Below are 15090 nucleotides of genomic sequence, written 5' to 3'. Positions count from 1 at the left end.
TACCATTACAACGGAACTTTTACAACGCAAATACCATTACAACGCATTTATTTACAACGCATGTTTTTACAACGCAGGTACTTTTACAACGCATACCATTACAACGTAAGTATTGGTAAGTATATAATTATATTTAAAATGTTATATGTTAGGTTTTTTATAAAGGGGTATTTTTAGGGTTTAGGGTCAGTTTTGGGTTTTTGGGTAAAGGGGTATTTTTAGGGTTCAGGGTCAGTTTTAGGTTTTTGGGTAAAGGGATATTTTTAGGGTTCAGGGTCAGTTTTGGGTTTTTGGGTAATGGGGTATTTTTAGGGTTCAGGGTCAGTTTTGGGTTTTTGGGTAAAGGGGTATTTTTAGGGTTCAGGGTCAGTTTTCAGTTTTTGGGTAAAGGGATATTTTTAGGGTTCAGGGTCAGTTTTCAGTTTTTGGGTAAAGGGGTATTTTTAGGGTTCAGGGTCAGTTTTCAGTTTTTGGGTAAAGGGGTATTTTTAGGGTTCAGGGTCAATTTTGGGTTTTTGGGTAAAGGGGTATTTTTAGGGTTCAGGGTCAGTTTTGGGTTTTTGGGTAAAGGGGTATTTTTAGGGTTCAGGGTCAGTTTTGGGTTTTTGGGTAAAGGGGTATTTTTAGGGTTCAGGGTCAGTTTTCAGTTTTTGGGTAAAGGGGTATTTTTAGGGTTCAGGGTCAGTTTTCAGTTTTTGGGTAAAGGGGTATTTTTAGGGTTTAGGGTCAGTTTTCAGTTTTTGGGTAAAGGGGTATTTTTAGGGTTTAGGGTCAGTTTTGGGTTTTTGGGTAAAGGGGTATTTTTAGGGTTCAGGGTCAGTTTTGGGTTTTTGGGTAAAGGGGTATTTTTAGGGTTCAGGGTCAGTTTTGGGTTTTTGGGTAAAGGGGTACAGGGTTAAAATAAAATTAAATTTAAATTAAATTAATTAAATGAAATTAAATTAAATTAAATTAAATACAATTACATTACATTATATTAATTTTAAATAATATACAATTAAAAAAAAAATATATACTTACCAATACTTACGTTGTAATGGTATGCGTTGTAAAGGTACCTGCGTTGTAAAAAAATGCGTTGTAAATACATGCGTGGTAATAGTATTGGCGTTGTAAAAGTCCCGTTGTAACGGTATGCGTTGTAAAAACATGCGTTTTAACGTCATATATCCCCATGTCGCTTCTTCTCCTCCCTCCCCCATCCAGCTGGCTTCATCCCATCCCACCCTGTTCGTTTTGCTTCTTCCCCACCCACCCTGTCCATGTTGCTTCTCCCCCTCCCACCTCCATCGGTGTTGCTTCGCCACCCCATCTGTGTTGCTTTTCCCCCTCCCACCTCCATCGGTGTTGCTCCCCCCGCCTCCATCTGTGCTGCTTCTTCCCATCCCACCCCACCCCCGTCCGTGTTGCTTCTTCCCCCTCCCACCCCATTCGTGTTGCTTCTTCCCCTCCCACCTCTGTCGGTGTTGCTTCTCCCCCTTCCACCCCATTCGTGTTGCGTTTCCCCCTCCCACATCCGTGGGTGTTGCTCCCCCCACCTCCGTCTGTGCTCCTTCTTCCCATCCCACCCCCGTCTGTGTTGCTTCTTCCCCCTCCCACCCCGTCCGTGTTGCTTCTTCCCCTCCCACCTCCGTCTGTGTTGCTTCTTTCCCCTCCCACCCCGTCTGTGTTGCTTCTTCCCCTCCCACCTCCGTCGGTGTTGCTTCTTCCCCCTCCCACCCCGTCCGTGTTGCTTCTTCCCCTCCCACCTCCGTCGGTGTTGCTTCTTCCCCCTCCCACCCAGTTTGTGTTGCTTCTTCCCCTCCCACCTCTGTCGATGTTGCTTCTCCCCCTTCCACCCCATCCGTGTTGCGTTTCCCCCTCCCACCTCCGTTGGTGTTGCTCCCCCCACCTCTGTCTGTGCTGCTTCTTCCCATCCCACCCCCGTCTGTGTTGCTTCTTCCCCTCCCACCCGGGCTGTGTTGCTTCTCCCCCTCCCACCTCCGTCAGTGTTGCTTCCCCCCACCTCCATCCATGTTGCATCTTCCCCTCCCACCCAGTTCGTGTTGTTGTCCCCTTCCACCACCTCTGTTGCGTATTCCTCCCCCACGCCCTGTCTCTCTTGCTTATTCCTCTCCCACAACCCCGTCCGTCTTGCTTATTCCTCCCCCAGTCCCGTCTGTGTTCCTTACTCCCCCAGAACCACCAGAAGGAAACAAGCATTTGCAATGCAATAGGTCTCGCATTACTGATAGTTTGAGGTATTGGCGTTGCAAATAACAATGCAACACCAATAGCTCATACTTTCAGTAATGGAAGACCTTGTGCAGTGCAAATGCTTGCATAGTATTCATAATCTGTAATTGTCCTACATAAACATATGGCAAATTCATGACCATCAAAAAGAATGAATTAACACCGAAAATCCCAAAACACGTGTTTGTGGAGAAACAGCGAGCAAAACCCATCTTTAGCTGATTGTTGAAAGCTTGCCCTCATTTAAAGTTGATACAAGTCCCCAAACTAAGTGATGAACATTGTACAACTCTATAGGGAGAAGTTTAATTCTGCACAGACCTGCTCTGTAAAATGATTGTCCTTTCCTATACTGTGACATTAGCTTTTCAGACTCGTTTTCTCTCCCTTTGATTTCAGTCCTCTTTTCACATGTGTTATTAGTTCTTTGTTTATTTAAACACAAGCCCCAACGAAACAACACGTCAGCATAGATTGTCCAATAAGGTCACCAGGTCCCTGGTGGAGATTGCAGACACAGGTGATTTCAATTTAGTCCATTTGCAGCATCTGGATTTTGGAACGTTTACTACATATGACCAGTGGAAAAAGGGGATTTCTACTCGCTAAATAGTAACAACACAAACTAATAAACACCAATTAAAAAAAAAGACACACACAATTAAAGGCATTAGACATAATTTCCAAGAGGGAGCGGGGATCGACTGGAATTTTCTCCGGTCATGGCCAAGAAACAAAAAAAAACTGGTATTTGACTCACCAAACTGACGGCATAAGGCACTTAAATACTTCAGTTTCGACTTACAAAATCATGGAACCCTAGTGAATTCGCCTGCGATTGCATTATTCGGGCATACCGTGACTGTTTAAAGGCACAGCAGGCCCAGTTCGTCACCTCGGCCAATTATTCACTTGGGTCTGTCTGTGAAGCTGGAAGGGGTCAGAAGGAGAGCTCATAATCTGAACAGTGTTTGCACGCGGAGGTCATATATGCGCACACTGCCTCTTTAAGTGCTCAGCTGCCTTGCCATAAATATATTTTTTTGGCCGCGGCTCAGCGTTTCAAAGGGGGCATTCCTGAAATGGTTTCTTGTCTATAAAGAAGGGGTCGGTTTATACCACAAAATAAACACCAGAGGTCCCGCTGATTTTACGGCCTGGCTCTCCGTAATTTATGGCGCAGCCTCGCATCAGGAGCCCTTGTTTCGCGGACCGCGCACATGAAGAAAAAAGCAACAAGGAGCAGAATTTAATACATCCGGGTACCGGAGGCGGCTGGAGCGTTTCCGGGTCAGCAGAGGCGGCTGCTACAGGCAAGGGGTGCGCTGGGGACGCGGCGTCCGCTTCCACTCGGTTTCGGCGCATGGCTGTTGGGTGCCGTTTCAGTTATGCTGGCCAGGCGATGCGGCGGAGATACGGGGAGTCACGACTAAAGAGCCAGGTGAGTGGGGGGTGGCTGCGTGCATTTGTGTGTGTGCGCGCGCGTGTGTGTGTGTGTGTGTATATATGCAGTGTGTGTCTGTGTGCGCATGCGTGAGTGAGGCTGTGAATCAGAGGCATGGCATCTGCACGGCGCCATGCGCGCCCTCGATGGCAAATCGGAGACGCTCGTGCCTATACACGGTCTCACATTCCCCCTAACACGCCAACAAAAGGTCCATCGCTACGCTTCGCTACGCTCGACCTAAAAAAAAGTGGTTCGACTCGGCCTACATTGACCACTTCATAGCCCCTTTTATGCCGTCCCGACGACTAGGTCCACTTCCCCTCCTGTCATCCACTTCTACCCGATTGGCAAAGCCAAAAGCTCGAGTTGGTGCTTTGCTAATGCTTATTACATTTCACTGCTTAGTACCCTCTGTTTCCCCCAGACTCAAACTTTGGTGCTGGGCCACTAAATAGGAAGTTTGTCTGTTAGTACTTCAAGCTGCAGCATTGTCAAATTGTCGCATTTCGCGTTTGGAGCCGGAGAGTGAAATAAAACAGCATGCGCTTGAATATACCTGAATGGGAGCTATAGGACGGAAGTACAGTTTTATTAATTCTTCTTTTAATTGTGTGGCATGGAGTGGAATCTGCCTGAAGGGAATCCCTGGAAAGTAAATAAGTTCAACCAGAATGTTAACAAATCTAGTGGAATGCCTTGTAAGGGAGCGCCAGGTCACGGAATGTGATCTTCTGTAATGGAGTAAAAGCTGGTGGAGAATAGTGCAATACCGAGCCAGGCAATTAATTACCCGTCTGAAAATATAATCTCAAAGAGTGGAATGCCAAAATCTTTGTCCTGAATGTCGAGGAAAGCCTTGCGGCGTATTCTGCTGGAACAGAATGTAATGAGATGTTTTGAAACAAAAGAGCATTTCTAAGATGAAATGAGGAGAAATGTTACCTGAAGGCAAGCAGTGGAAATTAATATCGCTAAAGAGAGATTTAAAAAAAAAAAGAAATGTCGAAGACAACAAAGTGCTGGAGTGGAATTTGAGGAATTCCGTTGTCTGGATTCTACTAGAAGGAAATACCATTGCATGGAATTTTAAACCATTAAGTCGAATTGACCGGGACAGAGCATGTAATGTGCTGAGCGTGGAAAACGGATCAGACCATCGGAGGTCTTCAGGGTGCTTTGTGATGGCACAAAAATGAGATGGGGCCACTTTGAGGAATGCCTATTGCTTGTTAAACCAGTCCTTCTGATGTTCTACTGCACCATCTATTCATGAAGGATTCCATCCAGTGAGTGACGTCACCACGAATCTTAAACTTGCCAGAATTCTTCAGATAAAGGCGCATTCTGGAATCTGAGTTGGTGATTCCTGACTTTACAAGCCCAGGTAGTGAGAAGTGAGCATTTTATATCTACAAGCTAGTTTAGTGTAAATCGGATTCATGAATTTTATTGACGTCTTTGGCAAGTTGGTGCAATCGAGAATTGGGTAAGGTTGCTACTGCATCGATTGTGTGAAGTACACAAAAAAGAAACTCAGACACTCAGTGGCGGCTGCTATCAGGGAAAGTGGTGAGGCAGCACGGGGGACGAAAGAATTAACATAAACCTTGCCCCCGCCTCCTCCGCTCCCGACGATGTACAAAGTTGGTTGGTCCATTGCACACTCTTCATGAAGGATTTTCTGCACGTACCCACAAGATAAACGTAAATATGAAGAATCAACTATGAGTAAATTGTGTAGTCAGAAGTTATCCTGCTGATCGGGTGTGGATCAGCCGTAGGAACCAATGTCGAACACCCCTGCCTGGAAATTAACAAAACATCTCGTCTAGATATAAACCATTGGCATGTTTAATCAATATGTGACGCAGAGTTGTTTTAGTGTAAATATTAAGATTGTGAGGAAGAGTCTGGCGACCATGTGCCAGCCTAAGAATAATCAATGTTGTAGATTTGGGGATTCTCTTTTTGGTCACTTCAAGTTTTAAAGGCAGAGTGAATGAAGGAAGCCATTCAATCTTGGCTGTGTGCATTGTCCAGACACCTTGTGGAAACTACTTTTGTGGTGTGGTTTTTTTTGAGTCCAAAGATTGAGCTATTGAAAGATGGCTGCATCTCCTTTCTTGAGCACAGAATGGCATTCTGCACATTCTGTGCATCCCCCCCCCCCCAGAGCAGGAAACCCCATGCCACTCCTTTTAATACATTTGTACGCCCTGGTGTCCTTGAATAATAGCTACTTTAAAAAAAAATTCTTTAAAGTAATTTTACTTATTGGATGGAAATGGGCTAATTAGAAGGTTTTACAAGCGTAGTAGATTAAAATGTCTTAAAACTGTGCATTGGTGGTTGCCAGAAAGAAGCGTTGAAGCGTGATCTGCAGTGCACTGAAGAGGGGCATGTTCTTCATAGTGCAAGTAGGCCCTAACTCATCAGAGTAATGGCTGCAGTTTGTATTAAGTGTTATGTTAACAACCTCCGTGACCAGTGAGGGGGATACATTAATGATTATACATGGTTGTGAGATATTGACGAACTTCATTGCTAATATTTAATGTTGTTCCAAATTCATATTAGCATTTACAAGGATTTAATATTAAATCCGAAATCAAATCGACTGCTTTACCAGATTTTTAATGTTTGTTGAATTTTATGTTTTTTTTTTTTTACTGAGCGCAAGCCATATATCTACTTCGTAGGCTGAACTTCAGGACTTTGTTTTATGCTGTATTTTAGATCACTTCATAGATTTTAGGTCAGGGCAAACCATATTTTTCCTTGTTTATATATCTGCAGCAGTGGTTTCTCTGTTGGTGATAACCTTATTGTGTTTTCTTGGTATGTCTTTGATACTGGCTAATGCAAAGTGTGTCACAAGAAACCGCCTTAGATTTATTGGTACTTCTGATGGTTGTGTTTTTTGCCTGTGTTTGCATGCACATTGACATTTTTCCAGGATTTAGGTTTTATAGGTTCTGATTAGGAACATTTTTGACTATCAGTTGAGGAATTGCACAGCAAGATAACGAAAGGGGATGCAAGTAAGCATGTGCGGAGTTCGCAGAGCTCTGCAAAAAAACTCAGCCAAGCTATGCAGAGTTCAGCGAGTGTTGGACTGGGTTACCTCATGCCGTTTGCACTGATTTTTAGTGGCAGGTGTTTGTGGCACACTGTAAAATCAGAACAAACTGCATCTCGCACAGTGCAAGAGGGCACTGCTTCTTTCTCCTGCTCGAGTCGAAGTTTGACTGAGCAGCCTTCCGCAACGTGAATGGAAGGTTTCTCAATGCGAGCGGTAGCGACCATCCGCGACCACCCACTTTGAGACATCTCACAGGGAAGTGGTCTAGCGTTGGCTTTTCCTCGCTTGCGCTGGCCAATTTACTGTTGGTGTGCATGAGTGAGGAAAACTGCTCTGCTACGCGGAGCAGAGTTTTCCGGAACTCCGCGAGGTCTGCGGAACCCAGAGTGCTAAAACGCTGCAAACTCTGCGAACTCAGTGGAGTTAACTGCCCAGGCTTAGATGCACCAGGCTTAAATGCAAGGCAGTAGGTTGCCCAGATGCAGCTTTTGCTAGAAGAGTTGAGAATGTAGGTTTTGCGGTCTCCATACGGATGCAGTATAAGTAGTACAGCAGCAGTTATAGGTTTGTTTGCACACACGGCTCAGTGGAGTAACGAAACTTGAGGGGGCCCTCCTGCAAAGTGCATGGATTGGACCCTTCCAGACTTCCTCCGGTGCTCTCAGGCCAGTGTACTGCACTGAGGGGGCCCCATAGAGTTCGGGGGAAAACCCACACTGCGGGGCCTGCTGGGGCCTTTGTTACACCACTTACACTGATCACTGAAGGGGATGCCAGCCAATAGCGATGATTTATCATGGCCTAAGATACTGCAATGCTTCAATTTTAGCTAAATGTACTCTCCTTCAAAACAAAAAAAATTATTTTCATTGGCCATGCCACAAATTTCCATGGGGATAGTTTCAGCGTGGGAAAAAAACCTCTTCTGAAGCAGTTTGGGATCAATCAACTTTTATCCTTTTTCAAGCATGTCATTAAGCAGGATATTCAAGCAGTCTTGTACCCAAGGTAATCCTGCTAAAGTAACTTAATTTCTTAGACACAATGATCAGAGGAGCCCCTTTTCCTTTGTATTTAATTTTTCTTTCAGACCTTCTAGCAGGAGCAGGAAAAATGTCATAGTTTTTCTACCAACTGCAAACTATGTGGCGGTCACTGGCAGTAATCTGAGCACCGGTGGAGTGCTTCTGGCCCCCTGCAGACCCTGAGATTCATCCTGAGGCAGGGCCCTGGAGTATGGAGGGAGTTCCTTCCTGAGCTTGCCATCTGAGCTTCATCTGCGGCCTTCCTTGTTCTACACCACTGACCATGGAGGCCTGTTTTGTTTGCACCTTAAATGGGAGCCAGACTTTGGCAAATTAATCTACTCCTCTCAAAGATTCAGCAAAGAGTTGACGGAGTGGTTGACACATTACAGCTTGGTGATGGCGCTAGATCGCCAAAGAAGAGTTTGCTGAATTGTTAGCCGTTCTGAATGAACGCTTGGCGCTAGCTAACCCTGGCTCCAGCCTGTGCAGGCAGACCGCCTTTATTCATTGAACTACTCTACTCACCTATTGGGCGAATTCACTTAGCGCTTTCCATCTTCCTTCATTCGAGCATTCAGCAGTCTCTGGCCAGACCTGGCGCGGTGAGGTGCATCGTTTTACGACGGAGCAGGCGAGCGAGGAGTTCGGCGGGAGCTTCTTCCCTACGAGCCCTAAGGCTGCTGAACTATTAATTGCGGATTATTGTACAGTGGAGGGAAAGGGCTCAGTCGCTCCTCACTGGTAGTATTCTAATTAGATTTGTTTGACTTTTAATGAGTTGTCATTAACGAGCCCTGGCTTAGTGGCCAAATGTAATACCCTTGTTTGCCAGTGAATTTACAGACCTAAACTAATTAGAACAGTAGAAATGGCTACTTTTTTTCCCATAATCTCTGCACTTTGGGTTTATCAGGGCAGCTGCTGCAGAATTTATTATGGGCTCAATGTTTTGAGTTTCCGTTCACTTTGATTAATTTATGTGATTAAAAAGAGGGCGATGAGTGGGACTGGGCAGACACCTTGTATTGAGGTTGCCTTAAATAGTAGAGTTGAGTACCACCTTGCATTGTGCATGTGTCTCACAAAACCACTTGTTTGTGTAATCTAAACATCTGATTGGTTTCCTAGAACAAATAATCCCATTGCCTTTTGACCATAGGGTAATCGCATGTCTCAAATCACTTTACTTTTCTAACCTGTGTTGATGCTGAATATATATTTATGCAAATGTGAAATTATATTGGCTTGAGTAGCTTGCAATTCCTGTATCAGATCCCCACTTCGTTAACCCCTACCGCGCTACCGCGTTTTCCCGCTGTGCGCTGAAAAAAAAATGGCTTGTTTATGACAAAGCCAGCTCGTCATCCGCGTAGCGCAGGTAACGCCCATGACGAGCTGGCTTTGTCATCAGCACTGAAGGGGTTAAAGCCCAAGTTTGACAGCGCTGCTTGCGTGTAATAAGAACATTGCATCACTGCTCAGTTGCAATAATGTATTACTTTTGAAGTCAGAAGGCTTGTTGCCATTAGGCGTGTATCAACCAATTCCCAACCCTGAGCAGATCACTTTTCAGCTTGTTTTTCATCGCCCAGGGTTCAAAATCAATGCTCATTGATGGATGAGGAGTAATTTATTGGGGAATGGTCATTTGTTGTACTACTGGTCTTTATTTATTTATATTTATTTAGTCACTTGAACTTTTATGTAGTCCAGAACTGATCCCATTGGGTTACGGAGTACGTTGCATAGATACTTTGGTGTATGTTACACAATGGGCTATGCTATGGATGACATCATATTAAACTTTTGTGACATTTTATTTATTTATTTATTTTAGGAGTTTTCTATAGCGCTGGCCAGACCCGAGGGTATTGGAGCGCTTTTCAGCAGGATGGGGAGAAGTTAAATACAGAATAAGAGAACAAAATACACGTAATCATAAGTGTTCAGAGAGTACAATTGAGTTGAGCGCCTGAGCTGCGACGTTGAGGTAGAGGGATCAAGGGATCCGAGGTCGCTATTGAGGTAGAGCGGTTAGAGTGTATTCTCGATGTCTCAACAAAGTTTAATCCTGAGATTTTCTCCTAGTGGTGGTGACCCCATGCAATAGGATGGGGAGAGGGGATGAGGTAGGTTGTAGGTGCGTGATGTCCGGTGACTGTCAGGTGTGGGAGTCACGTAATTGAGTTCGAGAAGGCACGGTTGAGGTGCAGGACTTTTAGGCAACTTTTGAACTTTGGAAAGGAGGGGGTAGTTCTGATGTCCACAGGGATGGCGTTCCAGATTTTAGGAGCGTTGCCTGCAAAAGAGAAAAGATAGTATAAGGAACGGGTTTGATCAGAACACAGTATAACAGTAAACATTTATTTACATGTGTACTGTTTCACTCATTTGTCCAGGATAGGATGCAACGTCCTAGACAATTACAAAAAGAAATAGCTAAAGGTGTCCATGCAGTTTAAATTAAAGGCTTGTCTGCTCCTTTTGTGAAAGTTCTGGAGGAAGGATTATTCTGGATTGGGCAGGGATGAAGTTCTGAGGTGAACGGATGGTGGAAGATTGTTTTTAAATAATTTCTTCTTCTTCCGACGCTGGGATTTTAGAATCCAAAGAGAGTGAAGACCATTGTAGATGCCAACAGTGTGCAAGCCAGGTACTGCACTATTCTAGAATGCAGTATTTTATGAACCAACCCTACTGGCCAACTTGTACACGTTCCTAGCTTCTGTAGGTAGTCACTTGCGAGTTACTTGGATTGGGGTGATTTGACCAAACCTTCTCGTTCTGACACTAACTGCGAAGTTGAATGAAGGCCTTCCCGAAACAGAACTGGTGGCATCTGAAATACCTACAAGCCACACTTTCTCATACTCTACCTAGGTAGGGTTAGGGTTTTGACCACTGATGTAGTGACCTTCTGAAATTGAAGGTTCAATACATCAAAGGACTTTGATTTGGTGCTGCGTGATACAGAATTCAAGTGTTTGTCCATTATAACTCCCAGTGCAATGGTTCACTCAAGGATGATATGCTTAAACTCAAAAATGTTCTGTGGGTTGATCCAAGCTCGCACTTTAATGGAGAATTGAAGGAGGGGATAACAGAATGAACTGTGAATTTCCAGGTTCCGTTTGAGATGCTGGATGGCCATTAAAGATTGAATATTAATTGCTAGCTGGACAAAAGAGACCGTGACTTTGTGAAGATTTTCATTTGTAGCTGAATGTCCTCAGCGTCAGTGGAATGGGCGGCACCATAGACTCCCTATCTTAACTAGGGAGGGAATCCATAAGTGGAATAAAATGCATCTATTCAAAAAAATTCCTAACCCAGTGCTAACTCACCCTACCCATATGATGTCTACTTCCCTACCGACTCAATCGACTTGGTCACCTACCCTCAAATCTGCATTATTTTGCTACAAAGAAGTCTTCACTTTACGCATTAAATTCCTGGGTCATAATGAATTTGCTAGTTATCCTTCCCTCCCAACCTCGATATACCGTTAGTTCCTCTTTTAAATGGATATATTTGAAGCATCCGTATACTTTTTTTGCCCTTGTCCGCGCTATATAAACAAAGGTGGGCTTACTGGAAAGTTTACTATTGTGTGTTCAACATTCTTTGGGGAAAAAAAGTAAATAGTGTTGCTCTGTCTTTTGAAAATGACATTGCATAGCTGGTTGATGAGTACATCGATTTTTTTTTTTTTTACAAATCATGTTTCAGTAAAAACACAGCATGACCCAAACCATAGATGCAGATGAGCAGACAGTAATGTTTTATTACCGTTGTTTGGAGTGGGGGCTCATCCCTTCTAGCCTAGATTGTCTTTTCAGGTGGTGATGTGTTCTGGGTAAATGGTCTTTGCTGCCTCTTATGGAATAAGCTATTGTCAGGAGATATAACCAGGGCCGCTGTAAATATGTAATTCTGCAACTGCGACAGATTCCTCGTCATTACAGATTTCTACATTTGCCTCATAATCCGTCACATAATCTGCTTCAAAATTTGCAGTACGAAACAAAAAAAATTCTAGCTTAAACGGATTAATAGTTACTAAAAACACAGCAATACTTGGTGCCGCGCAGTGGAAGGCCCTTCTCAAAGAAAGGTTCGCAGGTCACCTTTCAGTTTCTTATTGCAGTATTTTGTATTTGCGTGTTAAAATTATAGTGCAGAGGTGAAGCCTTTGCATAGACAATGTTAAACTGTGTACTAATTACAAAATAATCAATTAATACTGTTACAAAATGTACTGCATTATACCACATAATTTGCTTTTTTCTTGCTGCTTAATGCAGCCAAAGTTGCTGCATAATTTGATACTCGCGTGTCTCATAGTCCCAGTAGCCCTCAGTTCTAGACTCACTTCTAGTTTTAGAGGTTCCAAGCATGTGGATTGTTGAACATCTGAGTGGCCTTCCATTTAACTGTCAAATCTATATTTATTATGGCATTGCCTGTAAATTATGCAGTTTTTTGAGTTTTGTTTGGCTCGCCAAAGTTAAAAATGGATCACTTTTCATTGAAAAGTTTCATACCCCAAGCTCGCAACAGTGCATTGAGCCTGAGGTTAACTCCCCTCGATCAGTCTGCCTGTGGAGCCGGGTCAGTGTAGTGTTGTGGTGTTTTTTATTTTATTTTTTAATTTTTTATCTAGCCTGGTTTTCACATTTTTTAAGTCGTTGTATTATGGAGGTGTATTGCATCTTAACAAAATAATTGCTGTTAGCTGCATTTTGCAGTTTGTTGCCGTGCATACACTTCTTGTTTTGGCGTGTATGTATGTTGGCATACGTATATACCATTGACTTAGCAGGGAGTCAACGAATCGGTGAACATAAGTGTGAGAACCCAGGATTCCTTACCAAGAACGTTAGCAGGCAGGTGGCAAGCAGGAGGGTACCTAGCACAGGCTTCCCCAACGAATAGCTCGTGAGATACTGCTAGCTCTCCTGCTTCCTATAAGTAGCTCTCCTGTGTGCAGCCCAGCCTACTTAATTAGAAGCTTTGCTTGGTTGAATCGATATGTGTACCTCAGAATTAAAAAAAACTTATTTTTGAGCCATTAACGTAGATATTATCGTAACTCATTAGCTGATATTTGGAGAATAAAGCTGAATTTTATAAATATATGTAAAGACAATTTTTGTCAGCTCCTGTCATGCAGCACTGGGAGATGTATTACTAATAATATTCCCTTGGTAGTAATGGCACTCCAGCTATGGATGGTATGTATTACTCATGCAGAGACTGTCAGCAGTGACAGAGCCTTTTCACATTACTGCTGCCAACTCTGCCTGATAAACTGAGGTAATCACCGCTCATAATCTTGCAAACGGTGCCCACATATATAATGTTGCCCTGGTGCCATTCTATTACAACACTAATAATGTTTGTAGCTCAGGACGATTTTCATTGAACATCAGTAGCTCTTATTACGAAAAAGGATGGAGACCCCTGACCTAGCACGCGAGGTGGTCATGCTTAGCGGCCGTATGTGGAACCTCAAATGGAAAGCTTGGTCTATCAAATGCAAATCAGCCATATCCTTTCCTGTCGCAAGTTCTTGCGTCAGTATTAGAGGTGTTTTTACTGTGACTGCGTGCTGATCTAACCGCTGCAGTAAGCCAACAGCGGGTTGTATGTGAGAGGCAGCTGGCGATGGGCTTATGGTCAAAGTGCTTCTATTTATGAACCCCGCCGCAACCTGATTTTTGTTTTCACTTTCAACAGCAACAATTGGAAGAGGAAGCAGCCAAACCTCCGGAACCAGAGAAACCGATTTCTCCGCCGCCCACGGAGTCCAAGCATCGCAGCTTGGTGCAGATCATCTATGACGAGAACCGGGTAAGCCCTTGACCTCTTTATAACAAGTCATGGATGGTAGACGGGGCGGGTGACCAACCTAGGTTCAGGGACGCTGGGTCCATGTCCACCTTTCAGGATACTCATGTACTATGCAGATGGGTGAATCATTGTATGTGAATTTATTTTATGAGTTATTGATAACATTTGCCCTGGTTCTAGCCCTCCTGCGCATATGTTGTGTACCCATAGGTGTTTATAAAAGTGTTCGAATACTACCATCCTTTCTGGTCTAATATTGCCTGATATACTGCAGTAATTGCCAATACACAACTCCTAATTCAATTAATCTTAATTAAGTTGAGTGCAAATGATATCTTGGTGAATTGGGGCAAACCGAGCCCTAAAGAGACCTTGAAACTACAGGCTAAAGTCATGTTGCTGCTTCTGTGTGAAGTGGAGAGGTGTGGCGCCGCGGCCAGGGTGACTGACTCCGGAATCTGGGGATCTCGGTTCGATCCCCGGGGCCGGCGGCAGATTAGCCCAGCACTATGTGACTCTGGTCAATAGCTTGCTTAATCTTCCCGACGGCCCCCAGCGCCAAGAGACCCTAACTGGGCATGGTTCGCGCTTTACAAATGTTTATTATTATTATTATTATTATTATTATTATTATTATTATTATTATTATTATTATTATTATTATTATTATTATTATTATTATGTGTTTCCCTTGGGTCAGAGTTGGGTTGGGGTGTTTCCCTACCCCATAAAGTGGCTTCAAGGGTGGAACAACAATGAAGTAAAGTTTCACTAGATCCTGCAACGCTTTCATCTTTGACCTTTTCTTTGATTAGTTTTGTGGTTGCAAACCCTGGAGAGTGGGGCTGTCCCACTCACTATAGTGTAATGTGATGGGACCAAGTCATGTGATCTGTTTAGGGGCTCCCATCACAATAAGGGGCTCGCCCGCCGAAGGGAAATAAGATCTAAATGCTCCAAAATATACCTGCATCTTTCATTTTAGGGAAAGCGGACGGGTGTCTCATTGCACCTCCATTACTTAGATTTGGTCTGCCCGGCACTTAAGCAACACAAAGGTCAACACTGTTACAATGGTGCCATGGCAAGCAATTTATTGAGCAAGGAAGACAAAAACCGAGCACCCTTGCTCTGTGTGCCCCTGCACACCTGCCTTGACGTCTAAAAAGTGCAAGGTTGTCCCCCTGCAGGAAAAATATGCTCCGCCGAGCCTGCATTCTCCCAGGTCTGCAGCAAGCACCCCAGCTGCAACTATGTAACTTCAACGCAACTCCATAGCAACTGCAACACAAACCAATGCTTCGCAACTGGCATGTCCAGCACCACACTCCGCCACCATGCCAGCATCACCACTAAGCCTTAGTAACACCACAGGTTCAGCCGCAGTACCGCAGCAGCAGGCCGACAGCACGCGCACTATGCTTCTCACATCCATTCGTTAGGTC

At 44.0% G+C, this 15090-nt stretch overlaps 1 protein-coding gene across 13 annotated transcripts in view; it reads left to right on the top strand.

Annotated features, from left to right (window-relative positions):
* NCOR2 (nuclear receptor corepressor 2) overlaps positions 1-15090 on the top strand; it is a 1388857-nt gene that overhangs the window by 517781 nt on the left and 855986 nt on the right. For all 13 annotated transcript variants that reach the window (XM_078667637.1, XM_078667632.1, XM_078667640.1 and 10 more), the window contains exon 6: positions 13532-13645. In XM_078667637.1, coding sequence (XP_078523763.1) covers positions 13532-13645 — 114 coding nt within the window. The remainder of the gene's footprint in view (positions 1-13531; positions 13646-15090) is intronic.

Source organism: Lissotriton helveticus, chromosome 11 (assembly GCF_964261635.1).
Source record: "Lissotriton helveticus chromosome 11, aLisHel1.1, whole genome shotgun sequence".
Classification (NCBI taxonomy): domain Eukaryota; kingdom Metazoa; phylum Chordata; class Amphibia; order Caudata; family Salamandridae; genus Lissotriton; species Lissotriton helveticus.
This window is presented reverse-complemented; position numbering and strand designations above follow the sequence as displayed.